The sequence below is a fragment of the Punctularia strigosozonata genome (genome assembly GCF_000264995.1).
Source record: "Punctularia strigosozonata HHB-11173 SS5 unplaced genomic scaffold PUNSTscaffold_1, whole genome shotgun sequence".
Taxonomy (NCBI): domain Eukaryota; kingdom Fungi; phylum Basidiomycota; class Agaricomycetes; order Corticiales; family Punctulariaceae; genus Punctularia; species Punctularia strigosozonata.
The window spans coordinates 4,262,933-4,287,624 of NW_006767433.1; the positions used below are offsets into that span (position 1 = coordinate 4,262,933).

A 24,692-nucleotide genomic window follows, 5' to 3' on the forward strand; every position below is an offset into this window, starting at 1 on the left:
ATGAGCAACCGCAGGATCCCATCGTGATTTGATGAAGAAACCGATGCATAAGTATAAGTATGGCGCTGCAGCGTCGTGGTGCAACGGACACCTTCATCGAGGATGAGCAGTGTACCGATCACCGTGACCTACTCTCGGGCAGATGGCCTCGACATCAAGCTTGACGTCTACGTCCCCGAAGGAGTCTCAGGATCAGCACCCGCTGTCCTCTTCTTTCACGGCGGCGGCTTGGCATCGGGGGATCGTAGGGACCTGTGGTTTCCGTCATGGCTCAAGGGTGAATATATGAATCTCCACCCTCTCCGCTCAAACGCAATGCTAAAACCACCGTCTGCAACCGTTCCAGACGCATCCCTGGAGCGCGGCTGGTGCTTTCTCTCCGCGGATCACCGACTGCTCGTGCCCTTTACCGCCCACGATATCCTAGCGGACGTTCGCGCCCTCGCGGCGTACATATCCTCCGGCCAGTGGTCCCTCCACCTCCCCTCCGGCGCCTCGCCCGACCCATCCCGGTTATTCGTCTCCGGCGGGTCCGCAGGCGGCTACCTGGCGCGCCTCTACGCCCTCCACGCATCTCCCAAGCCCAAAGCCGTCCTCTCGCTCTTCGGTATGGGCGGTGCATTCCTGACCGACCACTGGGTCCTCCCACACCCGGATGGTATACCCTTCTGGGGCGGCCGGCTCCCGTTCTCCACCGTCAACGCCGCCCTGGGGTTGCCAGAGGGCGTGCCGGTCCCGCCCTCTGCGGGATCGCCAGTCAGGCTCGGGCCGAAGGGGCCGTACTGCGAGGATGGGCGTGGCGCGCTTGCCACCCGGATCATCCAAGAGGGGCTCTATCTCGACTACTTTACGGGGAAACAAGGGCTCGCAGCAGAGCTGAAGAAGTATTCGACAGCGAGGGAGCGTGCAGCCGCGCTACCTGAGGAGGAGCGCGAGGTGTTCCCGGAGTTGAGGGTGAAGGAGCTCCCACCGACGTTCCTCATACACGGGGACAAGGACACGCTCGTGCTCCTGCACGAGAGCGAGGTCACGTTGGGAGAGCTGAGGGAGAGCGGCGTGAAGAGTGAACTGGTGGTGGTTGAAGGAGCGGAGCATGGGTTACAGTTGGCGTCTGACCTCAAGCTGGAGGCACCGGGCGTCCCAGAGGCTTATGCAAAGGCGATGGAGTTCTTGGAAGGATGTTTGTGAGCGCATCTCACGAACGAGATAGATGGTACATTATTTCCTGTTATTCTAAGCACAAACCCCTCCTCACTGTAAAATAGTCAAAAGCAATAAACCCCACTATATGACCCTTGCTCAATCGCGCTAATTGATTGATTAGGCTAGTGCAGCAGCGTCTTTTCCCGCCTCGTGGAACGCCTCCGGCGCCATCCACAGTTTTCCGGATGCGATGCTCTCCCTCTCAAGGCGTACATACTCCTTGAATTTGTGCGGGAGCCCGGTCACGACGATGCACGCACTCGCATCGAGGAGCACGAAGTCCAGCATGGGCATTGATACCCTCTTCAAATCAATCTAGTATGAGATTGTCTAGATATCGTGCAATAGTTGAACGAGAGGATCGGCAGGCCTTCGAAGTTCCGCTCGCCCGCAAATTCGAGACATCAGGTTGAGAGGGGCTACGCACACTTGTGGGGTTGAGCGACTCCTTTGGCCAACAGTTATAAATAGATGGCAATTACCCGACAGTAGTCTTCCGTTTAGCCCGCGATCCTGAGTCCAGTAGTACGCGTCGATCGCTCTTGAGTGGGGTCATCGTAGGATCAGGCGAGGACCATCCGGGTAACGAGGTGAAGACAAAGGTGCCACCGCCATACAGAACACTCTCTATGCCCGAAACAGCTCGCGGCTCCTGATACGAAGAAATCGTCTCCTTGTAGTGCGGTACCTCAGTCGGAGAACGCTATGTGGAAATATGATTGAATAATACCTTGATGACATGACCCACTCGTATCTGGCTCGCCTTGCCGTTGTACAAATTCGATGTTGATTGCTGCACACGGCGTATGCAATGAGTACTCGATGCCACAGCGGGAATGGGACGACGGTCACCTTTCTCTGTAAGGCATCCGGGCGACAATCAGACTCCAACATGCATGTCATCGCAGTTTCTCCCAGTCCCTGTTGCGCCTCGCGATGGTCTAGCCCGGGCGGTCGTTCTGGCCAATCATCGGACCCAGTGCGAATAGGTTCTGCGCGACTTCCTACGGGTTGGGCTAGGGATACAGTCTGCAAGCATGTCAACTTCATAGCTAGCGCGATGGCGGTAATAGGAAGGTATTACCTCAGCTTCCCTTGTACAATGTGAAGCGACGTGCTGCGATAGGGATGAGAGAGCTCCTCGGAGAAGTCAAGTTCCCACCCACATCTCCTGTACTGGGTTGCTCGGAGCAATGGTCCACTGCGATGGCTCGTCGTTCGGAGGTTCTCTGCTCTTCGTGTAGTTGAGTAACTCGTCTATGATTGACCTGCATTTCTTGACGATCTTCATTGGTGGAGGTTTCTAAGTTCGATGATATGACTTGGCACAATCTGCCCAATATTTTGCTATGTCAATTTTCTTGTCAGAAGTTTCTGACAACAGATCGAGAAAGAAGATGTGGTACTTGCGATGCATACGATGACAACATAGTCTGAACTGTGATCATATATTCCCTGATCTCTTTGCGGAAACGATGAATCTCAGGCTCCTTGAACAAGCTCCATCCAATCTTCTGCCATGACGATATCCACCGATTATTGTGGCCACTTCTTCCGAGACGTTTCTGATATCCTGAGATGCGTTCCTCGATTTTCTTCATGGTCCGAGAGCACAGCAGAGCAAACTCATTCAGGTTCAAATTATGAAGAACAGGAGATGCTGAAGAGCTCTGTGCAAAGCCCTGCGCATCGGCAGAAGCAGCGTGTTCGATGTGTAGGAGAGCGTCATGAAGGCAGGACAGTTCGAGGACCAAGGCCTGGTACGCGGCCGAAGTCCCGGTAGACGTCGTCAGTGCCTTGACAACTTTTGCAACGAGAGAGATAAGGGCAAGGATGTCACCGAACGTGCCAAATCCGAAGGCGACGATAGGCATGAGGACTGGGAAGTCATCGAACAGTGTATTGACACTCTTAGCCGCGCCTTTATGGCGGCACAATCGCGCTGTACTCATTCATTCCACAGCCTGGATACTGCGCGAAGAAGTTGCGGGCTGTAAAGTGATCCAGAATAAGCAGCGCGGCCGAACGTGAGAGCACCAAAAGGTCGATAGTGCCGTGGCCTGCATGATGCAAATTCAAGTTTGCAAAGGATAGAGCAGACAGTCGTCACTTGCGTTCGAGTGCATGCAAGAAATGAAGGCTGACAATTGTGGAACGCTTAGATGCGCGGCAAGCGCCACTTATGCAAGAAACCCAAAGAACACTCCGTCTTGGCCGGAGGATGGTTACTAAGCCACAGCATGCCTCGTGCCAGCATCCCCGAATCTGCAGGGACATGGCTATGAGATCAAAAGTGCAATCTAAATTCTCGACTACACTCACTCTCATACACACCCTTCCTCCAGCCCGGAGCAGATCTATCAACCAGCCTACCCAGTCAGTCCGACTTCGCGGTTGTTGGCCTGCATACGCCCGAGCAGCTAATATGTCGTAGGCAAGTACAGTGTCGGCTACGCGATCCCAGCTTCGAGCCAATACCAAGAACCTCTACTCCTCCTTGGAGCGGTTCTTGGTAAGAGGACGACTGAGATCGTCTCGTTCAGGTCATGTATCCCTCTCTATGCTGGGCTAACATCCAGGGACTTAGTGCCCGACCCGTGACGACGTCTATACATTGGCGCTCGTTCGGTTCTGAGTGCACGAGACCGAGCACCAGCGATCCACTTCGCGACAGCGTCCAGAGCGGCTGAGAGTCATGGCACAGTCTCTACGACCCACTAGTGCGAGCACCCGGCCATTGAAGCCGCGCCCGCGTCGGACGTTGATCGCGCATTGATATTCAACGACCGCGTTTCGTGGAAGTTGTAAGATGCAGCAGAGTTCGAGGGTGTCGGAGGACAGGGTCGGTGCACGCTCAGCCGAGTCGACGGACGCCGTCGAAAGGGAGAGGTCCAGGGTCCAGGATCGGGGACTTGTATATTTATTCCCTACCGTGTCCGACCCGTTGCAGTCCTCACAATCCTGTACATTCGTTACAAAATGCCTTTCATTGGATCGAGCCCGCGCGAAGTTACGGTAACATGATGCTATTGGCATCGCTACTTGAAACCGTGAATAGACAAGAAATACATATGTTTTATGCTCAACGCTTTTTGATAGCAGATCACTCTTGAATACCATGCTGATCATGTTCACCGGTACTGAGACCCTTGGCCTTCAAGGCTGCCTGCGTGCGTTCTACCTCGTCTTGGACCATTTCAATGGACTGGGAAAACAGAGTTAGTAGGCTGAGCAGCGATCGTAACCACAGCCGTACCTTGAAATACTTGACTGTCTTCACATGGAGCTCAGCCGTGGCCTCTTCGTCCGCGACAATCAACGCCCAAGGGTGCATTTGTAATGCACTCAGCGTCCACAGGTGGTTCACGCCCTCCTCTGCGGAGGACGATGTAGGCGTCTATGGGCAGCCAGAATTACGGAAGAGCTTACCGATGGCCTTGCTCAATGCCAGAGCTTTCCTCTGGCCAGTGACCACAACGACGACTTCCCGCGCATCTAACACGGTTTGAACTCCGACTATTGCAGATCATCAATACGTTTTTTCCTAGCTATGCTGGTACAACTCACCCGTAAGCGCCATCCGCGGTACCGCAGAAATGTCGTTATTGAAGAAGCGCGCGTTAGCGAGGATGGTGTCGTACGCCAAAGTCTTGATACGAGTGCGGGATTTGAGTGAAGATCCTGTGCGAGGGGTCGAGTAGTCAGTAATGAAGGAAGGAGTATCAGGTAGTCCACTGACCGGGCTCGTTGAAAGCAATGTGACCATCCTCCCCGATACCACCAAGGAAAAGCTCAATACCCCCGTATTTCTTGATCCTTTCCTCGTATGAATTGCATTCCGCGATCAGGTCTTCAGCATTCCCGTTCAGGATGTTGACCTGCGAAGGCGGGATGTCGACTGGCCAACGGATATCAATATCGGAATGCGGGGACAAAGCGACGAACGCACTGTGCGAGAAGAACTCGCGGAACATGAAAGTATGGTAGGACTCGGAGTGCTCTTGAGGCAGTCCGACATACTCGTCCATGTTGAAGGAGACAACGTGCTTAAAGCTACGAGACAGGCATCAGGGGACTACTACGTAATGAATATATGACGAGCCCTTACGAGAGTTTGTTTTCTTTTACAAGTCGGATTAGCGACTTGTAAGTCGGAATGGGCGAGCTTCCGGTCGGAAGACCAATGACGAAAGGCTTTTCGGCCGTCGGTGCGAATTCGTTGATACGCTTGCAGATATAATTGGCGATGTAGTCGCCTACTTGCACCGGATCGTCGCGGATGATGAGACCTGTCGAAGTTATGTTGACGATGAGTGTCCGTATGGCTACTATGCGACACGTACGCATGTTTTATCGCTCCGGGGGCAGTGAAGGTGGTTGTTCAGGCGCAAAGAGGAGCGGGAGGGGGTAGAGAGCTATCATACGCGCCAGCTACGACCTCGAGAGCTTTATCGCGTCTGCCGATCGGAGTAAGCTAGGGGTTACCGAATGCCCCCTCAGAAGCGCAGATAGCCATGCCGTGGACTGCAGCCCACGTGTCCGGCGCGGTTGGTCGGGACCCAGGAGCGCACCAGGAGAGCTCGGACAATCGGGCGTCTAGATCAGCAGGTACGTGCACTGCTTGGCCGGGCACTTCCACATACTTCGAACCGGACGTTTGCGGCACAACCACCCGATGTGCTGGCCAGTATCGCTCAGTAAAGGCAAAACGCTTCACGTGAGGGCGATAGGTGCCATGCGGGCGAGCATGGTAAACATGGCTTTCCATTCCATCTCTGGAGCACCGGGCCAATGGCTGAATGCATGTGCGCGGTCGAATGAACCCCTAGCGCTCAAGCACGTCTGATGGTCGAGGTGGGTATTAATATTGAGATGCCATTATGAAATCAGGCAATCGTTCTGTCAGTAACTCACGCAGTAGTCCTGCCAATAGTCATACGCGCCGTGCCACGCAGACCGATCTTCTATTCACAAGTCGGAAGCATATGGCCCTTCATGACGCGACACTATATGTGTGAGATTGTCGGATTCTAAGACGACCTTTGCTCGTGATTCGGTCTTGATCGTATCGACATCGCGGCACCGACTCAAACAGTGCGTACGATGGAACAGATCAAGGGATCCTGCCTCTGCGGAGCAATAAGATTCACCATCGGTTCGTCCACAGTCCGTCCCGCATATGATCCATGCGGTGTATGATGAATCGAAGACAGATTTTCCACCCCCGCCACCGGAACGTCTTAAGCCGGAGTTTGCGAATTTGGTTCGTACCGGGCCAGAAGGAGAGAGAAAGTGGGCGGGGACGCACTGTCATTGCAATACTTGGTACGGTAATGCTTCGCACGAAAACACATATTGGAGGTCGTGCTCATGCCTGCCAAACCAGTCGGCGCGCTTCCGGCAGTCTTTATCAAGTAAGGCCGATCCTCAACTTTGCATACCGTCGCTTGGATGCTCACGGAGCGCACAGAGCTTCTTCTTTGTACCTGCCAGCCACTTCCAGTTCGACACGTCGAACACGGCGATACCAGCAGCCTATGATTCGAGCACCAAAGCTTCCAGAGAGTTCTGTCCCAAATGCGGCACCTCCCTTTTCTACTGTTCCAAAGACAGGCCTGAAGTACGCGAGATAGCGATTGCTACGTTGAATAGGTGTGTGATTGTCCCGAACGACGCGCGAAAAGTACCGGAAAAGCTATCCTCAGGGAGGACGCTGCACGGGCAATCCAGCCATATCGACACACATGGCTTGACGATTCTGTGAAAGGGGACGGAATCGACATCACGAAACTTTCTGACGAATTGCCGAGGTACAAGGAAGAGGAAACGGAAGAGCTCGATGGTATATGGCATGGGTACTGACTACGTTGAAGATCCTGTAGTCATCGGTGCACACCATAATTACGGGCATGCAAAAGGTTTCATGATCGGGCGTTGCTTGAGTGAACATGATAATATAACATCCTCGAGTATGCATGCCATTGAGACATCACGGAAAATATGCTACTCGCGCAGTTGTCGATCATGCTTGTTCTTGTTCGCGATCGAACACGGACATTCATTCGTGCGGACAGCCGCTTAGCGACAAGAAAAGAACAGGAATACAGCTTGAGGGCTGAGTTCCAAGTCCAAGACGTCCTTTGGTGTATCAGTGATAGTGATAACCTTCCCATTTGCCTTGTTGCCAAAATCTCTTGTATCTCTCCAGGCCGTCCTCCAGCTTTGTGACATCAAGTCCATCATCTTTCACAGCATCTTCGAGCCAGATATGCTTGACAAACTTGACACCCCGAGCAACATCCTGTCTGCATGGAGAGAAGAGTCGAGTGTTCCAGCTTTCAAACGAGTGCAAGGTCAACACTCACCGGTCCAATACGGCCACTGCAATATCGATGTTTGGTGTCTCAGCGTCCACAAAGAACATGGCGGATCCGCATTTCGAACAGAACTCCCGATGGCACCGCTGGCTTGATTGATAACGTGATGGTGTAGTGGTATTACTGCGGTCGATGTGGAACAACGAATTCGGAATTTCTATGAAGCTCTGCAATTCGTCTTGAATGTGTTCAAGACTACCCGAAAATAACTGTTCAACGTACTTGGAAAAGGGCCCCATAAGATCTGCGACTAGTATAGATCGGTGTGAATGCGAGCGGTGGTAACCCGTGTCATCAGCATAGCAATCACCAGCTTGTGCAATGACAGTGAGTCCTCCTGTACTTCACAGCTCCTTCCATGCCGTCTTCATGTTGGAGAGGGATATCTGCGTCCACAGGTGATTTTGACGCAGTGACATTCTCAGATACGCAGCACGGCGAACCAATGATGAATTTGATTGCGCCGCACAAGCAGGATCCGTGCAGAGCGTCCGTCATGAACACGGGCTGAAGGAGACGCGTGTCCCGTGCCAGTCCCGTGCCGCGCGGTGACTTCAAGCCGCTTGCATCCACTCTCACCGCGTCAAGCCGCGCTATTCGTCTGTAACTTATCTCCATCCGACCCAAAGAACACGCTCAAAATCTTCCGGGACATACGAACAAGATCAACGTTCCTGATACCATGCATAGACTGAATGCGGCGAGATCAGCTGCGGTCTACATCCAAGACTTCGAAATCTTCGCTCTTTCTCCAGCATAGGTTCTGCTATCCCAGCGCTCGATTCGTGATAGGCAGCTATTGCTGCAAGCACCACGATGACCATAGTCATGGGATGTTATATAGTCGGAGTCTCCGCATTCGCGCCTACATCGTCCGCCCTCACCTTACGGCATGATTGAGGTTTTGAAGGGCTCCTGTCTTTGCGGCTCTATCAAGTACACCGTTGGTCAGCCCTTATCTTGCGGTATCGACTCTGTCCTGATTGTTATCCGTGCGGCTCCGCCGCGGCGATGCCTGCAAACAGACTTCCCGCCCCCGGAGCAGTCAACAGCACCCCATTTCCCCTTCGTCGCAGAGGAAAATGGGACAAGGAAGTATGCGGGGTTCCATTGTCATTGCAACTTGTGGTGGGTGGTTCGTCCCCCACTCGTGACGCGTACCGATCTAACGTCTACCCTGTGTGTCCATAGCCGTAGATCATCGGGAGCGCTGTTTCAGGTGCCATACATAGTCCTTATTTTACAATTGCGGAAACGACCCCTTTGATACATCCGTCATCGGTACCTTGAACCTAACGATCTCATGCTCTACGCACCTAGTCTTTTTTCTCGGCTCCTGAATTCGCCTTCCATTACGACCCCTCGAACAGCGTCAAGCCGACCTTCTACACCTCAAGCGACCACGGCCGAAGAGGATTTTGTCCGACATGCGGGTCGTCACTGCTGTACATCAGCGATAGCCAGCTGCCGGGTATCATCGTGATCGGCCTTGGATGCCTTGACAGGTACTCTTCATCCCGCTGTCCATTCTATTTCGAGAGAGGTGTCTGATCATGGATCCAGGCAAGATGCGGTCCGCGCCGTCCGAATGGGTATGCATATCTTCGCGGGAGAGGTCGTAGAAGGCGACGGCTTCGACGTGATGAAGTTGGATGATGGACGCGCGAAATTTCCGCAATTGCCAGAAAATGTCCCGGGCCAGCCAACCAATTAGTCTCGCCAGCCGTTTCGAAGGGAGCACACGAAAGCTGTCGCTTTCAATGTACACATGGCGATCGATGTATTCCAGAACGACACATGTATTGGCGGCTCCATGACCATCGTGACGGGGAAACGCCTCCGTTTGACTGCACAGGTCTTATGTCGTATGTGACGGTCTTGTCTGCTCGGACCTGAGCTCCGTGATCGCTCTATCGTACTACTGACTTATGTCGGACATGACGTCGTGGAGTGGTGTATGTCGCAATGGCGGGAAGTCGGAGGTATATTGGGTGAACACCGCCACAGCGACCCTCGTAGCGCACCTCAGCACGCGCCGTGCAATGCAACTGCAATGTGGATTCCATTGCGACAGGGTCATCAACGGGATGTGCAAGCATGGGTGCAGGGAGATCGTAGATGTCTTCATGACGACGGAGCAGATGATCAGCCTTCCGGGCGAAACGCGGAAGCGGGAAAGATTCGGGGCGTGAGAGAACGCGGTGCTTGGGCGGCGCCGCTTGGGTGAAACGAGGTTAGTCCGGGCCCCAGACGTGGCACGCTATTTGGCCCATCTCGCCGCTCCTCCCCAGAGCCCCTCACGACTGACCGCCTTCATCTCATCCCTCGCCGTCCTGCCAACTCCCCGCTGAGCCCCCTGTGCTCTCGCTCCCATCGCGGACGGCTTGAAGGAACAGAGGCCCCGGTCTCGCCCCAGGCAGCTCTCTACGGTCATCGGTCGTCGCCCCCGCAGTGCGCCCTGCTCGACGAAGGTCATCATCGGACGAGATGTACACCTCGACACTCATGCAGCGCCTGCCCCGGCCCATCGAGTTTTCCCTCCCCTCGGTCCACATCCACATACCGTCCATGCCGTCGCTCCAGCTCACGTCGACGGACCTCGGACTCTACTGGTCGTCGCTTACCCTCCTCATCTGTGCGGCCGTCTTGTGCTACGCATGCATCACTCGCATACTCCTCGCCCGCTTCAGGCTCGCCGGGGAGAAGACGGGACATGCGGTCGTTGCTCGCGTGCGCGCGGATCAAGTCGTCAGCGACATGTCGCCCAAAGGAGATGCGAACACCGAAGTCCTCAGCGAAAAACGCCGGATAACGCTCTCCATACAATGGCCATCTCCCCCCTCGGTGCGACTGCCCGCTCTGGTACGTACTCTTCTGTCGTAGGCAGCGACGTTCCCTGACGCATACTCGCAGCGGCCGCACTTCCCCTCTCTCCCGACGTTCTCGTTCGACCTCTCTTCGAAGTTGCTTGCCTTACTCGGGGACGACGAGGACTTCCCGTCGCCCGCTCCCCCATCTCCGGGGTCACCGAACTCTGGGTCGTATTCGCCTACATGGACCATCGACGGCGCACAATACCGCCTCCCGCAACGGTCCGCACAGCCGCCGCTAATCAAGGTTGGCCCGCCGCCTTCTGGTCGGCGTATGCCCTCCGCACCCATGGCCCCACCGCCACGCCAAGGCGGCGTCTGGCACCCGGTCCGTTCGCAAGCTTACGCCCGGCCGTCGTCGCCGTCCCCACCGGGCTCGCCTGCCCAAAGCGCACCCTCGCGGCCGACACGGCACCGACGGACGGCTTCGACGTCCTCGCTCACTTTGCCGACCCCGTCCTTGCAGCAAATATCCCCGACCCCACCGGCGCTTGCCTCACCTGCGTTCACCGTGAACCAGATGGGCGGGTATGCCGGCCACGGCCAGCCGATGATCATGGCGAAGCTCATCATGAGCAGATACGTGAGTTTGTTCCCCCTGGGCACCTCGCTATCGGGGTAATTGACTTCCTTTACCTCAGTCTGTCCGTAGACCGCGAGGTCAGCGTTCTTATACAATCGGTGCACCGTCGAGCCTCCGGACACCTTCTCCCGTATAACACGCCGGCCAATTCGAAGAAAAATTAGCATCAACGGACTATATCACGCTATTTACGCTATTTATGACTTCTTGTGGCGCGGAGGGACGGCGAGGAGTGATTGTATATTCGTAGGGTTGCAGGGGGGATTGGTTTTGCGGACTACATCGCTCGCCGTTTTCTGGCGCTGCTGCTTCTATCCGACCCGTACGTTATACTGACCTTGACGGTTTGGCGCGCTTGGTCGGTATCGGTATGCCTAGATCATGCGTTGCATGTGTACGTGTGTGTTTGTAGCCATCACGGACGAGTTTCACGCTTTCACTCATATCGGGTTCGAGACAACTACGCTGCCATCGCGTGACGAGATGTCGCTGACGAGATGTCGGAATCGGGTTGCGCACAAGATTCCGGGGGACCTCAGTATACGTACATCCGCCATCCCTGTCGAGCTCTTTCGAACAGCCGTACACGGAGAAATCGACGTGGAGTCCTGCGAACCCATCCCCGCTTGCCTTTCCAATGCTCATAAGTCCGACATCCCATGCGGTCCCAGGACGTCTGAGTTCGTTTGCATCTCTGATCTAAGTATCACCTCATCATGTCTGTCCACTCCAGCGTTGCTCCTCTGCGATCGTCTGGACTGAACCATATGTAGTTCACATTCATCGGCACTAGCGAGGTCCTTGCGCTACAGTTCCCCGGGCGTGTTGACGACCATAATGTCTTATAAGTAGGGTGGATTGTCCGACGACCGGGCAATTCTTCGCCAGAGCTTCAGACATCATGTACGTTGCGGGACTGCAATTACTTATTACGCGAGGGTATCGTAAATCTGATCTACTTATGGTTTACAGTCCTTTCTCTGATCCCTCGGGCGAATAGTCTTAGGCCTATCGAGCGGTAGCGCCCCCCCTAGGCGCCGTCTTTTTCGCCGTTATCTCCTCCACGCAGCACCGACCTCGTGCATCTCGGCTTTCTTCTTGCTCACCGGCCGTCGTTGTTTGTTTCTGCGCGTGAAGGTTTTTCTCTGCTTTGCAACATCGGTCAACTCCGTCGCTATGCGAAGCGTTCGATAGTTAGGTGTCGATACGCCCGTTTCGGGAGCGCATGCAGCATCCGACCTTCGCTCCTTGTCCTGCATCGTACCGCCGGTCGCGGCTAAACCACATTCCTCATCCATGTTCGATTTCGCTAACTCTGGCACGTCTCGCTCCTTGCTCGGTACCGGTCGAAGGCGGCTTTCCTGAAAGATTGGGTCCTCATTGACGATACCGGGTTTATGAAAGTCACCGAGGATTTTGTCTATACTCCGCAGCATCGACTGGAGCTTGGAAGTCGACGCGATACGCCGCATGTCGTGTTTCGGTTTGGCAGGAGCTCGGGTCAATGCTTTTCCTGCCGCGTTGAAGTCCCATGGCATTGTAGTGGGCAGACGGATGACATTTGCTTGCACTCGTCCCTCCGGCTCTTCCAAGAAAACACCCCTAGTCACTGCTCTTTCGACGTCGACACACTCCTTCTCGAAGCTTTCCAGCTCAAACGTTACGATGGTTGCTTCGGACAGTTGTGGACTTGGCTCGCAGTCGGTTGTTTGTGACTGGTCGCTTTCCTCGAAGGGGGAAAAGCCGCCATCAAGCTGTGCCTCGTCCAAGGATGGAGTGGAAGCATGAAGGGCAGATTTGATTCCTTCTTCCGTGATCGCAGCATCGGATGGTGCGCAAATCGCATCCTCTTCGGGTGAGCCATGCACGCTAGGTGGGCGCACTCCCTGAGAATCTTCTAATGTGGCATCAACTGCAGCATTGCCTTCGGAAGTGTCGCCATCTTGCTCAACGTGGCGAATAGTGTGTTGAAGAGGCGGATGGTTGGACCTAACATGAAGATCCAGCTCTGTAGTCTTCAACTCTGTCAAGTGGATGATGCCAGAAACCATCTGATCACGATAGCGCTGCTGCTCCTTCACGGACCACCTCAAGTGTTTGTACTCCCAAGATTCCAGTTGTGCCCAGATCAGAGCGTCAAAACGGGCCAGGAAGTCGCCTAGGATGTTCAGCCGCGCGGGCAACAAGACGTCGGCCAGATAACGCAGGCGCTCTTTCGTCGTCATGCTGCTTGAGGAATGCGGTGTTGGGGGACCACAAGAGCAACCTTCCAGGACAGCCTTGTACCGCAGTTTCAGAAGTAACATGTCATTCCCCGCCAGGTCGGTGAGTAGCTGGTCCTGGAGTGCTTGCCGACATGCTATGAGCCTCGCCGAAAGCCTTGAAGCTCTGTCATGAGACCGGTCCCGAGAAGGCAGGGGAATACCGTTCTTTGTTAAGAAATCCTTGCATGCTGCTGGGAGATGCTCGAAGGGCCTATGACATAGGAGATATGGCAGCGGCTCGTAGGTTGGAGGGATGAAGTCCGCTGTTGGACATAGGTGACGAGTTCCAGGCGACATCGGTTACGAGGGGTGGCGGAGTTGGTCTCTCAGACGAGGGCTCTTTATAACCATACTCGTCGGTGTGGCCTTGCGAGGCCGTACAAAGCGTTTGCCAACGATATCGTTACTAATTGTGGCTCTTGGTGGGCTAGCCTATAGTCACCTTTGCTGTCCATGGTTTGCAACGCCTTGTCTAGTAAACAGCTTGAGTTCACCCACATATGATTATATATATCGTCTGGGTGTAACGGTCCTGCAATGCATGAATGAGGACAAGAACTCGTTGCTCGATCACTTACATGGATTGTCGCGCGAGACTCAGACCAGCAAATGACGCACGTGGCATCACACACAAAGCCACTGCATTGAACCCTCTCTCCTCAAGCTTCACAAGAACCAACAACAGCATAAGACACAGTGCAAAATGACAAAACACAGCAAGAACAATACGGCATCATCCATATTCTCATACGCCGAATACAAAAAGCTTGACTATGGCACTAAACGGGTCAGCCGTTCTGTCTTGAGGCGTGAACTTTCGATGACGACTGGCCGTAGCAAAGGCTAGGAAATGAATCTATGCGACGTTTCGACTGCTGCGCCTTGTGTCTTCAACGAGCCCGCGAGCCTGTAGCATGCCAGGAGGGCCATCTCTTCTGCAAAGAATGCGTTTACACCGACCTTCGTGCGTACGTTTCCAGCGCTCCGTACTTATGTAGACCCTGCTCACGTATACGGTGCATCTGCAGTCTCGCAAAAGAAGGACATCAAGAGGCAGAAAGACAAATTGGATGCATTGAGGAAAGAGGCCGAAGAGCAAAAACTGCGCGCCAGAGAGGCAGCTCGTGAACGTGTGTTGCAAGACTTCGAACGCGGGCAATTAGGGCTCGGAGCTCGCAACGAAGTACACACTCAAGGGAAGGATGAAGGTGAAAGTCTGTCAATACTCACGTAGCAGTTGCTGCCCGCTTATGGTGTGCAGGAGGAACGAAACGCAAACTCCCTTTCGAATTTGATGCGACCAAGGTCGAGTCGCTGGCGCGAGAAGCAGAGGAAGCCGCTCTTAAGCAATTAGAGAAGGAACAGGCTGGTATGTCCTTGCCAAATCTGTGTTGACCGGAGACTTTCATGCTGTCGTGCCCCAGAATCACTTCGCGCGAAACTCCCTGACTTTTGGCTGCCGTCGCTGACACCCACGTACACGTCTGCGGGCCCCCCCTCTTCTTTCCAAGATCTTAAGGTTCAAACCACGTGCCGTGGGGGCAACCCTCCGCACTCCATAGCGTATGCAGCCCTTGTTATCCGGTTCACACCTCTGAGTTTAGTCATTTAGCCTGAAGAATCTTTTCCCGGTCAAGTTCTCATACCCGTCGTCCGGTGTCGGGAAAACGACTCCCTTGGAGGACGGGGAAACGGCGGAGCTTACGAAGGCTGCGGCCTCGAAGCAGGATGACGAGATGCCTTTTTGTCTATCTTGCAAGAAGACGCTGTCTAACAACATCATCCTCTACGGTACGCAACTTCGTGCAATGCTCCCGTCGCGCATAGGCTGGGTCATAATGACTCATGTTGTTCGGTATGCAGTCATGAAACCTTGCGGGCACGTTGTATGCAGAACGTGCACTGATACGCTTGTCAAACCCAACGCACAGTGTACTGTATGCGATATACCCATCAAAGCCAGCGGTGCCGTACCCAAGGAACAGGAGAAGGCCGTCGGGAAGAAAAAGGGACATGATATGGGTTCAGATATCGTTGAGTTAAGACGAGAGGGTGAGCTCGTGATGCATATTCTACATCTTACGGAACAGCGCTGATGTATCATTCAGGCACTGGGTACGCCGGCGGCGGTCTGGCGGAGACTTCCAAAGCTGGTGTCGCGTTCCAAGGTTAATTCATATCCAGCATACGAATGCTTGTGCACACTGGCCTTTGTGAACGCCGACAATGACCAACACTGCACATCATAATGTATGGATTTGAGTCCGCATATGAGTACAGTTATCATGGGTTCGCTTATGTATCATGGATGATTCCCCCGGCTGTGGCAAAGCGGCTGCAATCCTTCGTAGCTGCGGTCAAGAATGATGACAACCAGGGGCCGACACTGATGGAGATCTATGAGACTCATGGCTGTTCGCGGCCGAACTCATGATGGGGTGCAGCGGCGGTGCCCATCAAGACAGAAAGCACTTCGCAGTAGATCAGGAGAACGAATGTTAGTCGCATCGGGAACTGGTTTCATGATGTTCCGTGCGATAGCTAAGACCCGACAGTACTAGTATACAGAGAGAAAGAGGAGCTGTTGGATATACATCCTCCGCAGCTTCATATGCAAAATGTGCGCTTGTTCACCGGTGTGTTCAACTGATGTATCAAGTTGTACAAGTGTATGGATAGTTAGTCAGAAATATGCACGATGGTTCGTGAACACCAAGTATAGAAAGAGGCGATGAACTGAGAGAACTGTGGTATTCATGGGTTCGCATGTGAGTAACTTGTAATCATACCTATTTCAGGTGCACTGATGCAAGAGCATACCCGCTATGGTATTCAATATCATTCGCATGCACGCTGATAGAGGAAGGCCCTATAATCGACTCCAGGAGGCTGTATGAGTAATGTAAGTACTCTACAAGGCCGTGCCATGCCGGAGTTCCGGATTCACATTTCTCAGAAGATCCGTCACCAACTATAGCTTGCTCAAATCTGACTCCAGCGCTTGTGCGCATGGATCGCACGGATTTCAGCAGAAGCTATACTCAGGCAGTCAGAGCGCGAGACCGCCCGCCAGCTGCGGTGATGATTGACGCCGCAAGCTTACCTATATGTTCAAGAGCACTGGAGCACGCTTTGATGGCAGCCTTAGATCCCCCTTTCTTCGTCCGATGGCATTTAGTCGTGTCTCGAGGACCGACAATCCTGATGACAACTTCGTATCCGAATCAGAGTCTGAAAGTTCGGACTACTTCCGCAAACGTGCTGGCACGCCTTTGCCAGTGCCACGCGTGCGTGCAGTAACGCACTGGGAACCACCCAAACGGGACTGGATCCCCGCCTTTCGGAATCAAACCTATGCATATCGGAAGAGACGATGTCTAATCCTCTGTTTTGATGGCACAGGAGATGCATTCGACGATGACAACTCCAATATTGTACAGTTGGTTTCCATGTTGAAGAAGGACGATGATCGTGAGGTTCGTGTATCCTGTTGTTCGTACGTGTTAATGCCTCACGTATATATTCAGCAAATGGTTTACTATCAGGTGATTCGCAAGCATGCAAGATTTCATGTGCGAACTCACCTGCAATGCTTCAGGCGGGCATAGGGACATACAGCGACAATCCTCTGCTGGCCCTACCCCTCATATCCCAGATATCCAATACTCTAGACAGAATGGTTGCCTGGAGTCTTGGGAGGCACGTGAGAGGTTCATATCCCGTTGTCTGATATCCTTCCATCCACACTGAAATCACTGCTGTCACAGATGGCTACGCGTTCCTGATGCAGAACTGTAAGTCGTAATTATCAACTTATCCAGTTCAATCTAATCTTGGCGACATAGATAACGCCGGCGACAAGATATGCATATTTGGTTTTAGTCGAGGTGCATACACCGCGCGGGCTTTGGCAGGCATGTTGCACAAGGTTGGCCTTCTGTCCTCATGCAACTATCAACAACTCCCTTTCGCATACAAAATGTACAAACGCGACGACGAATATGGATGGCGAATGAGCGCCATATTCAAGAAGACATTCTCCATCCACGTCAATGTCGATTTCGTGGGAGTATGGTAAGCCCGGTGTCTTAGTGCCCCGTATCTCCAGCTGCCTACGCTCATGAAGGGATACCGTAGCCTCTGTCGGTGTGATACCTCGCTATCTACCATTATCCAGGTTCGTTTGCACTACTGCACCATCTGATCATTCTCAAGATCTTTGCAGCTCCAACGATGCTATTCGGATATTCAGACATGCCGTGTCTCTTGACGAACGTCGAGTGCGATTCATCCCAAGTTTCTATGACACGAGCAGTACTTCGCCCTGGAATCGTTTGATGGCATTCCTGGAGTGTTCGATAGAGAGCCTGGTCCAACCGACGACCCCGCAGAGCGTCCCTGAAGCTCAGGAATTGACGGACTGCAAAGAAGGTGCGCCATCTCTTGTCGTACCCTCGTTGATTTAATGACCTTGTCACTTCAGTGTTTTTCGCGGGAACGCACTGTGACGTCGGCGGAGGATCGGTAAAGAATCACACCGTGAGTCAAGTCTGCGTGTCCTGGTCGCATCTTATCTCATTTCATATTTCTCAGAGGCACAGTTTAGCACGTATCCCGCTGCGGTGGATGATCCGGGAGTGTTTCCGTACGTACACACGAAAATCCGGCCTCATTCAATGCTGACAATGTTGATTTACAGGCACCGACACAGGAATCTTGTTCGATGCAAGCTTACGTGAAGTTCTTGGTCTGGATATAGATCGCCTGAGAGCAGGGGACATGTCTGAGCCAGAGCGCATAAGTCCTGGCTCGCAAGATTCATTACCGACGAGACCGTGTGCGATGACAACCCCTTGCAGCGCGCTGACAGTATGGGACACCATCTCATATGTTATGTCATGCGTCTCGTTCTTGGTCTTCAGCCTCTATGCGTGGATCTTCTGCCGGCCCGCACCCAGAATTAACGAAGGCGCTAGCGTTCTTCTGGCTAGAGAGCCGTGCATCCATGGTACCAAGCAGCGGTTATTCGAAGGTGAAGCCGTTGAAGAGCTGCATGATGCCTTGTCGCCAATGTATGATCAAATGAATGCTATGCTTCTTTGGCGCCGTACGTCCTGAGACCCTCTCTTATTGAGCTTGGGATCTGATTGAGGAAGAACAGTCATGGAATGGGTGCCGCAGAAGGTGAAATTAGATCTGAACGTCGCGGATGGCAAGGATGACTACGTCTGGATGTGAGCTGTCTTTTTTGCACTGCTTGTGCTCAAGTTTGATTCTCGTCCTTGCCAAAGATGGAACAGGGGGCAAGGCAGATTGCTGCCTCGCCATATCATAGAGCGGGGCGTGCTAGTGCACCGTTCTGTCTTGACTCGGATGGAGGCTTCCAACAGCGGCAAAGGAAGAGGCCCGTATGTTCCTGGTGTTCGTCCTCACATTCAATCTTATGGGGACCCTTGGTGGCGGTTACTGGAGTGGCTAAATCGCGGATGCATTTTCCGAACTGCTAACCCCAAGAAACCGTCGCAGAGTCAGTGGATTGCAGACTTCGGTGATTGGTTGCAATGGGACACATGGACGGAGCCCGAACCCTCGGATCTTCATACATGCATGTAACCCTCGTTCGTCCCCATGCGCACGGCAAGCAAACTTGGGATGTCCTTCCTCTCGAAGATCTGGATGTGTGCATTCATGACCGCTCAATCGCCGGCCTTTGATGATGCCTTCAAGTTACATGTCGAGACAAGCAGCATAGTAGCTTTCAGCGAGTCGGAGCTGTAATCCCACGCAATTGTCTCGCACCGAAAGGATATCCTTCACATGACTCGTGAGATCTTGAGAGGCCGGAATTGTGCAAGGACTGGTGGTCGCATCGCGCGATCTCTGCCAACTGAGATGGAGGTATTATTGATAAAGTTATGTCCATGTCAAGCGCCGGTTGGTCAGGATCAATGTCGATCAATACTTAGCCGCCCATAACGCAGGTCCGGTGGCGACGCGCAGCCACCGGGCTCCTCGTGCTCTAACCAGAGCGGGCTCCTCGAACTAAGGAATTCGACACAATGGCACATCCATCACACCCGCCCAATGACCTCACACGAAAGACGCTTTCGCCCAATGGCAGAAGGATGCAAATAATCATTGTGACGTTGCCTATCATAGGCGCGACAGCTTGTGCGTCCATGATCAACTAATAGACAAGTAGTTGCAGGGTTAATCGATCTCTGTTTCATTTGTAGGGACGTTATATGAGCGACACGTCCTTGGTAAACCACGACGGACGTTCTCCGATGCTGTCGTCCAGGACGTTGGTGCAAACTCGGGGCATGCGTCGCGTCCTGCGTAGAGCTTCGACTTTTGGACAACCATGGCCACGAGTGCCAGGAAATCATGTTATACTACCGGCTCGCGGATATAGGCAAAGCTACAGATGGGGTGATCAACTGAGAGCGCCCAGTCATGCAAGCAAGCATGAAGCTTCCGCCTTATATACAGTGGAAGGCTATTTGGTCGCGCAGAAGGGCCTGGAAGACCGAGAATGCATTCCGTAAACAGTCTGGAAAAGCGCTTTACGACAAGTAGATCAACGTTGAACCGTATTCTATCTATAAATGTTCATCCACGAATTCATACAGTATGCTGTCCGTGAGGGTCCACCGATGGTGTCGCTACAGTCGAACTCGCCGGAGCGGGCGGAAGCACGGCAAGTCTTGCGCCGGGTTCGCGAGGGGTGAAAAGCCGATCACAGTCTGCATATGCCGCACCGAGCCCCCAGCCAAGACCAATGCCTATCGGCAAGGTGCGCCCTGGAGATGAGGAGTCGAGATAGTCGGTGAGGAGTGAATTTATGCGTCGGTGGAATGCGCAAGTGAGCAACAAATGCGCGTTCTGAACAATCGGGACGTACTACGAAAGAATACGACCGATGCAACTACGCCTACACTGAATCCTAGACCACTGGAGACAAAGTCAGCCCATAGCACTTGCGGCAGGAGCGCAGCACGTACGCTTTCACAACCAGGTCCGCCACTAATTCGCATGTACGAACGAGGGTCAGAAATCGCGTCCGTACTCATGCACTGGACTAATAACGTGGAACACACGTACAGCACCGGTCATACTATGTCGATCGTTATCAGTGTATAGATAGCCAATCACATTCACAACAACGCACTTTCTGGCTAACGGCATTCTCGCTCGAAGTTGGTTTTGCGGACGACATGGTAAGGCGAAGAGGTCGGGAGTTAGCGGTGACGCCCAGGTTACCTGACCCCCCAAGGGGTTCAGCCACCGACTTACGCGACCCCTCGCTCGTCACTTCGTTAGAACCCCAGCGTCTGCTGGGCGCACTAAGGCGGACCTGTGCTACACCACTCAAAGACGCTAGCTTCCCATTATGTCTGACGTTGAAGACTCGTATCTCCAAAGTGATGCCCCTGAGCACGGGAATGCCGGGCTCGAGGATGAGGACGATGTGGATGCTGAGGAAGGTGGGCAGGCAGGGCGCACGGGGGACAAACGTTCATCGCGAGCTCGAGACGAGGAAGATGAAGACGAAGAACAAGATGACGAGGAGGACGAGGAGGAGGACGAGGAGGAAGACGAGGGCGTTGAGAGAGGCAAGAAACGCGTGAAGGTACGCGCCCATGCCTTTGTTGCATCGAGCACCGTTTATTCATCGCGTTACGTGCAGCGCCGGCACAAAGCACCGGCATGGCAGCGCTTCGTTGATGTTGAGGCTGAAGTCGACGAGGACGATGAGGAGGAAGACGACGACGAAGAATTCGCGAACAGTCAGTATAGCCATTCCCTTGCCATTGGCAAGCCAACTGAACACATCAAATATCTAGATGACTTCTTGGCTGAACCTGGTCTGGAGGGTGATGAGGACGATGTAGCTCGTCGGGCAGCCACACATGCTCGTTTGGAGCGCCGCGAACGTGAATTAGACGATCAGGACCTTGCTCGTATAGCAGAAGACGTCAGTCAACGGTACAAACGAACCGCGGCCCAGCGCTATACCGGAAATATGGACGATTTGCCGCAACACATGTTGATTCCCGATGTTCATGACGCCAATCTGTGGCAAGTACGGGTCAGGGTGAGTAGCCACATGCCTTTACCTTCAAGACTGCAGGCCCTTGTGCTAATAAGATAGTCAGCCGGGCAAGGAACGTGACATAGTCATGAGCCTAATGCGGAAAGCTATCGACGTAGAGTACTCTGGTCGTCCACTCCAAATCCTCTCTGCATTCGAGCGTGACTCCCTCCCTGGCATGATCTACGTCGAAGCTCGTAGCGCCAAGCAGGTCATGGATGCTTGCAACGGGTTAGTTGGTGTATTCTTTACCCGACCTCCGGCTTTGGTTCCCATCGAAGAAATGGACAAGCTACTTCAGTTGAAGAAGCAAGAGGTGACGGTTACCCCGGGTAGCTGGGTCCGCATACGTCGAGGGAAGTATCAAGGCGATCTCGCTCAAGTAATGGATATTACGGAGAACGGGGAAGAGGTCGGGCTAAAATTCGTGCCTCGTATCGACCTAAACCCCAAAGACGACATGACTGCGGACGGGAAGAAGCGAAAGAAGACCGCCACTACAGCGACGGGCGTTCGACCTCCGCAGCGCTTCTTCAACTACGAGGAAGTCGTCAAAGTGTATGGGCGTAAAGCGGTTTCGAAGCGCAATCAAGTATACGTTTTCCAGAGCGACACGTACAAGGACGGGTTTATCGAAAAGGACTTCCGTCTTTCGGCACTGCAACTCGATGACGTTGTTCCAACCTTGGACGAGATCTCTCTGTTTAGCCGAGATCAGGAAGGCGGCGGCATGGACGAGGGCGGGAACAAAATCGACTTATCTATCATCGCGGAGGCGTCGAGGAAAGCCGCCATCGCAGTTCTTCAGCCCGGAGACCACATCGAAGTCTTTGAGGGCGAGCAGGCAGGTGTGCAAGGTGTGGTCGAGGGGGTCCAAGGGGATCTTGTCACCATTACCGCCCAAGGTGTCGACCTCGAGGGTCAAAAAATCGATTTGCCTGCACGAAGTGTCCGGAAGCGATTCAAGCCTGGGGACCATGTCAAGGTTATGAACGGGAAGAATGCCGATGAAACGGGCCTTGTCGTCTCTGTGATGGACAACGTCGTTACGTTTCTGTCCGACATGTCGATGCAGGAGGTTCAGATATACATTATCTCTCGTGTTCGCTTACTGATGGCTGTCCAGGTGTCTGTTTTCGCTAAGGATCTTCGTGAAGCGGCAGAAGTTGGTTCCAGCACCAATATCGTCGGTAACTATGAGCTCCATGACCTTGTACAGCTTGAGTAAGAGCATCTCGTCGTTGTTTCAGCTATGTACTCATGGTCACTAAGCTTGCAAACTGTGGGGGTCATCTTCAAGACCGAGCACGATTCCTTCCGTGTGCTGGATCAACATGGCCAAGTACGACTTGTGCAACCGCATCAGATATCCATGCGAAGGGATTCTCTTCGGGCCATCGCCACCGATTCCGAAGGCCACGAACTACGTGTCGGTGACAATGTCAAGGAGGTTGATGGAGAGGTATGTCCGTCTTACTGATTCCATGAGCGAGACTGGGACAGTTTGATCGTAGGGTCGCAAAGGACAAGTTTTGCACATCCACCAGTCGCATTTTGCGTTCTTGCACAACCGAGAAATCGTCGAGAACGGTGGCGTATTCGTCACCCGAGCACGGTCACTGGCTTCTTTGGCGCCCAAAGGAAATGCTATGAAACCCGGTGTCGGGGACCTTTCCAAGATGAATCCGGCCATGAGTGGTGGTGCTTCATTAGGGGGCATGGTTGGTTCCGGAAATATTGGGCGCGGACCTCGCGATCGCTTAATTGGAGTATCCGTTGCGGTCATCAAAGGGCCCAACAAAGGCCTTCATGGAATTATCAAGGACACCAACGGTCCGATAGCTCGCGTTGAATTGACCGCCAACAATAAGGTCATCTCGATAGAAAAGGAGAAACTGAAACGGTTCAAGTCCGTTCATCTACTTACTCCACGACGCCACTTTGCTAACGGTAGTATTAGCCTTATGACAAAAAAACTGGAGAATCTGGAAGGTGCCTACTCCAGTTTCTCTGGTCGTGGACGAGGGTCAATGGCACCACCCCAAGGCGGACGCACTCCGGCCTGGGGCGGTGGTGCTAGCGGCGGTGCCACGCCAGGATGGGGTGTGAGCGGTGCTACGCCTGGATGGGGGGCTTCACGAACGCCTAATCCGTACACGACCGGTGCTACACCTGCATGGAACACGTCGTCGCGTACACCGAATCCGTACGCAAACGGCGGTAAAACACCAGCCTGGGACGCTGGTGCGCGTACACCAAACCCATATGCTGGGGGCGGGGGCAATGCTGCCTGGGGTGGTGCGACGCCGGGGCGTTCTTGGGGTGGGGGAGCCTCCCCTGCCCACCCAACAGGGTTCGGCGGGTCCACACCAGCCCGACCTACTAACTCCAATACCAGCTCGTGGGGGAGTGCCTCTCCAGCGAGACCGTCAGGTGGCTGGGGCGAGCCTTCGAGTAGCTGGGGAAGCGCCAGTGCAAGCAACACCGATAATTGGGTAAGCCGAATTACCCGCAGGTCAAGCTTCAGAATTGCTGAATCATCTGTCGCAGGGCTCAGGAGCGGCGACAGCTCCTACGCCTGGTTATTCGGCTGCTGAGACACCAGGGCCGACACCGGCTGCACCGACGCCGTTCGCCTTCGCTAAAACCCCTGCTGCTTATGGCGCCGCTGCGGCGACACCTGCCAATACTTCTGAAGCGAATCGAGACAACATACCGGCCAAATTCAGTGAGAAATTGTATTGGCTCCTGGTTTGACGTTTTATGCTGATGCTTGGACGCAGCCTTGCCCCCACGTTGGATCGTCGAATATAATGTTCCAAAGAAAGGACTCATGGTCAAGATCTCCGGAACGAATGGCATTGGGCTACCGCGATGGCGAGATGCCGAGAAAGAAGGGGTCCGCGGCGTGATGACCTCATGGAGTGATTACGGACAGAGTTCTATAGCCGTGCTGAAGCCTCAAGATGGCACTGACGAATTCCAAATCCCCATCGAATATCTGGTTGCGATTCACCCAGATCAGGAGGGTGAAAAGGTATACGCGCTCGAGGGCCCTTGGAAGGGCGAAATCCTCTTAACTGTAGGTCATGATGGGAACGATCCTGACACTGGACGACGCCTCTGGACGGTCAGCAAGGCGCATCAGGCTTTCGACGAGATGCTGCATCAGCACCTTGTCAAATACGACGATACTGTACAGTAGTTTTGGATCATTATTTTTCGTTACAATACAATCTAGAGATTCACAGGCAACATGCAATAACCCATAAAATCACTCAAGTAAACACGCTGACTGCG

General features: G+C 53.6%; 8 protein-coding genes across 8 annotated transcripts; 5 read left to right on the top strand and 3 right to left on the bottom strand.

The window, feature by feature from the left end:
- Positions 1-102: 102 nt before the first annotated feature.
- PUNSTDRAFT_96588 (alpha/beta-hydrolase) lies at positions 103-1,283 on the top strand (the record flags this gene model as incomplete). The annotated part of the gene is made up of 2 exons (XM_007379471.1): positions 103-277; positions 347-1,283. The coding sequence occupies 2 exons, from the start codon at positions 103-105 to the stop codon at positions 1,186-1,188; spliced, it is 1,017 nt and encodes a 338-aa protein (XP_007379533.1). The 3' UTR covers positions 1,189-1,283.
- Positions 1,284-4,171: 2,888 nt separating this feature from the next.
- Positions 4,172-5,604, bottom strand: PUNSTDRAFT_49343 (glucosamine-6-phosphate isomerase). Its single transcript, XM_007379472.1, has 8 exons — positions 5,547-5,604; positions 5,312-5,492; positions 5,153-5,256; positions 4,943-5,101; positions 4,771-4,884; positions 4,633-4,719; positions 4,460-4,578; positions 4,172-4,408 (listed from the first exon to the last, which is right to left on the bottom strand). Exons 1-8 carry the CDS (start codon positions 5,548-5,550, stop codon positions 4,307-4,309), a joined length of 870 nt encoding a protein of 289 aa, XP_007379534.1. The 5' UTR covers positions 5,551-5,604; the 3' UTR covers positions 4,172-4,306.
- Positions 5,605-9,865: 4,261 nt separating this feature from the next.
- PUNSTDRAFT_124082 (uncharacterized protein) lies at positions 9,866-11,494 on the top strand. Its single transcript, XM_007379473.1, has 3 exons — positions 9,866-10,442; positions 10,494-11,033; positions 11,092-11,494. The coding sequence occupies exons 1-3, from the start codon at positions 10,068-10,070 to the stop codon at positions 11,167-11,169; spliced, it is 993 nt and encodes a 330-aa protein (XP_007379535.1). The 5' UTR covers positions 9,866-10,067; the 3' UTR covers positions 11,170-11,494.
- A 591-nt stretch (positions 11,495-12,085) lies between these two features.
- Positions 12,086-13,258, bottom strand: PUNSTDRAFT_130245 (uncharacterized protein; the record flags this gene model as incomplete). Its single annotated transcript, XM_007379474.1, has 1 exon — positions 12,086-13,258. One exon carries the CDS (start codon positions 13,256-13,258, stop codon positions 12,086-12,088), a length of 1,173 nt encoding a protein of 390 aa, XP_007379536.1.
- A 742-nt stretch (positions 13,259-14,000) lies between these two features.
- Positions 14,001-15,470, top strand: PUNSTDRAFT_58853 (uncharacterized protein; the record flags this gene model as incomplete). The annotated part of the gene is made up of 9 exons (XM_007379475.1): positions 14,001-14,084; positions 14,135-14,261; positions 14,326-14,511; positions 14,535-14,666; positions 14,722-14,860; positions 14,910-15,088; positions 15,161-15,262; positions 15,326-15,349; positions 15,406-15,470. 9 exons carry the CDS (start codon positions 14,001-14,003, stop codon positions 15,468-15,470), a joined length of 1,038 nt encoding a protein of 345 aa, XP_007379537.1.
- Positions 15,471-16,746: 1,276 nt separating this feature from the next.
- On the top strand, positions 16,747-18,535 carry PUNSTDRAFT_130247 (uncharacterized protein; the record flags this gene model as incomplete). Its single annotated transcript, XM_007379476.1, has 11 exons — positions 16,747-16,773; positions 16,825-16,842; positions 16,896-17,007; positions 17,065-17,091; positions 17,143-17,371; positions 17,424-17,474; positions 17,523-17,728; positions 17,781-17,836; positions 17,891-17,942; positions 17,997-18,404; positions 18,459-18,535. 11 exons carry the CDS (start codon positions 16,747-16,749, stop codon positions 18,533-18,535), a joined length of 1,263 nt encoding a protein of 420 aa, XP_007379538.1.
- A 1,386-nt stretch (positions 18,536-19,921) lies between these two features.
- Positions 19,922-20,516, bottom strand: PUNSTDRAFT_130248 (DUF543-domain-containing protein; the record flags this gene model as incomplete). Its single annotated transcript, XM_007379477.1, has 5 exons — positions 19,922-20,100; positions 20,202-20,251; positions 20,302-20,323; positions 20,402-20,414; positions 20,469-20,516. The coding sequence occupies 5 exons, from the start codon at positions 20,514-20,516 to the stop codon at positions 19,922-19,924; spliced, it is 312 nt and encodes a 103-aa protein (XP_007379539.1).
- Positions 20,517-20,807: 291 nt separating this feature from the next.
- Positions 20,808-24,645, top strand: PUNSTDRAFT_81098 (uncharacterized protein). The gene is made up of 10 exons (XM_007379478.1): positions 20,808-20,930; positions 20,988-21,087; positions 21,145-21,395; positions 21,457-22,470; positions 22,519-22,616; positions 22,665-22,854; positions 22,907-23,301; positions 23,353-23,887; positions 23,943-24,120; positions 24,176-24,645. Exons 3-10 carry the CDS (start codon positions 21,324-21,326, stop codon positions 24,595-24,597), a joined length of 2,904 nt encoding a protein of 967 aa, XP_007379540.1. The 5' UTR covers positions 20,808-20,930; positions 20,988-21,087; positions 21,145-21,323; the 3' UTR covers positions 24,598-24,645.
- Positions 24,646-24,692: the final 47 nt, after the last annotated feature.

Excerpts from the sequence above, each read along its gene's own strand:
- PUNSTDRAFT_49343 (XM_007379472.1), bottom strand. Across the intron at positions 5,257-5,311 it reads GTAAAAGAAAACAAACTCTC|CTTTAAGCACGTTGTCTCCT; the intron begins GTAAGGGCTCGT and ends CCTGTCTCGTAG. Across the intron at positions 4,720-4,770 it reads ACCGCGGATGGCGCTTACGG|TCGGAGTTCAAACCGTGTTA; the intron begins GTGAGTTGTACC and ends GATCTGCAATAG.
- PUNSTDRAFT_81098 (XM_007379478.1), top strand. The coding sequence starts at position 21,324 with ATGGACGATTTGCCGCAACACATGTTGATTCCCGATGTTCATGACGCC. Across the intron at positions 22,855-22,906 it reads TCAAGGAGGTTGATGGAGAG|GGTCGCAAAGGACAAGTTTT; the intron begins GTATGTCCGTCT and ends GTTTGATCGTAG. Across the intron at positions 23,302-23,352 it reads GAGAAACTGAAACGGTTCAA|CCTTATGACAAAAAAACTGG; the intron begins GTCCGTTCATCT and ends CGGTAGTATTAG.
- PUNSTDRAFT_124082 (XM_007379473.1), top strand. The coding sequence starts at position 10,068 with ATGTACACCTCGACACTCATGCAGCGCCTGCCCCGGCCCATCGAGTTT. Across the intron at positions 10,443-10,493 it reads CGGTGCGACTGCCCGCTCTG|CGGCCGCACTTCCCCTCTCT; the intron begins GTACGTACTCTT and ends GCATACTCGCAG. Across the intron at positions 11,034-11,091 it reads AGCTCATCATGAGCAGATAC|TCTGTCCGTAGACCGCGAGG; the intron begins GTGAGTTTGTTC and ends CCTTTACCTCAG.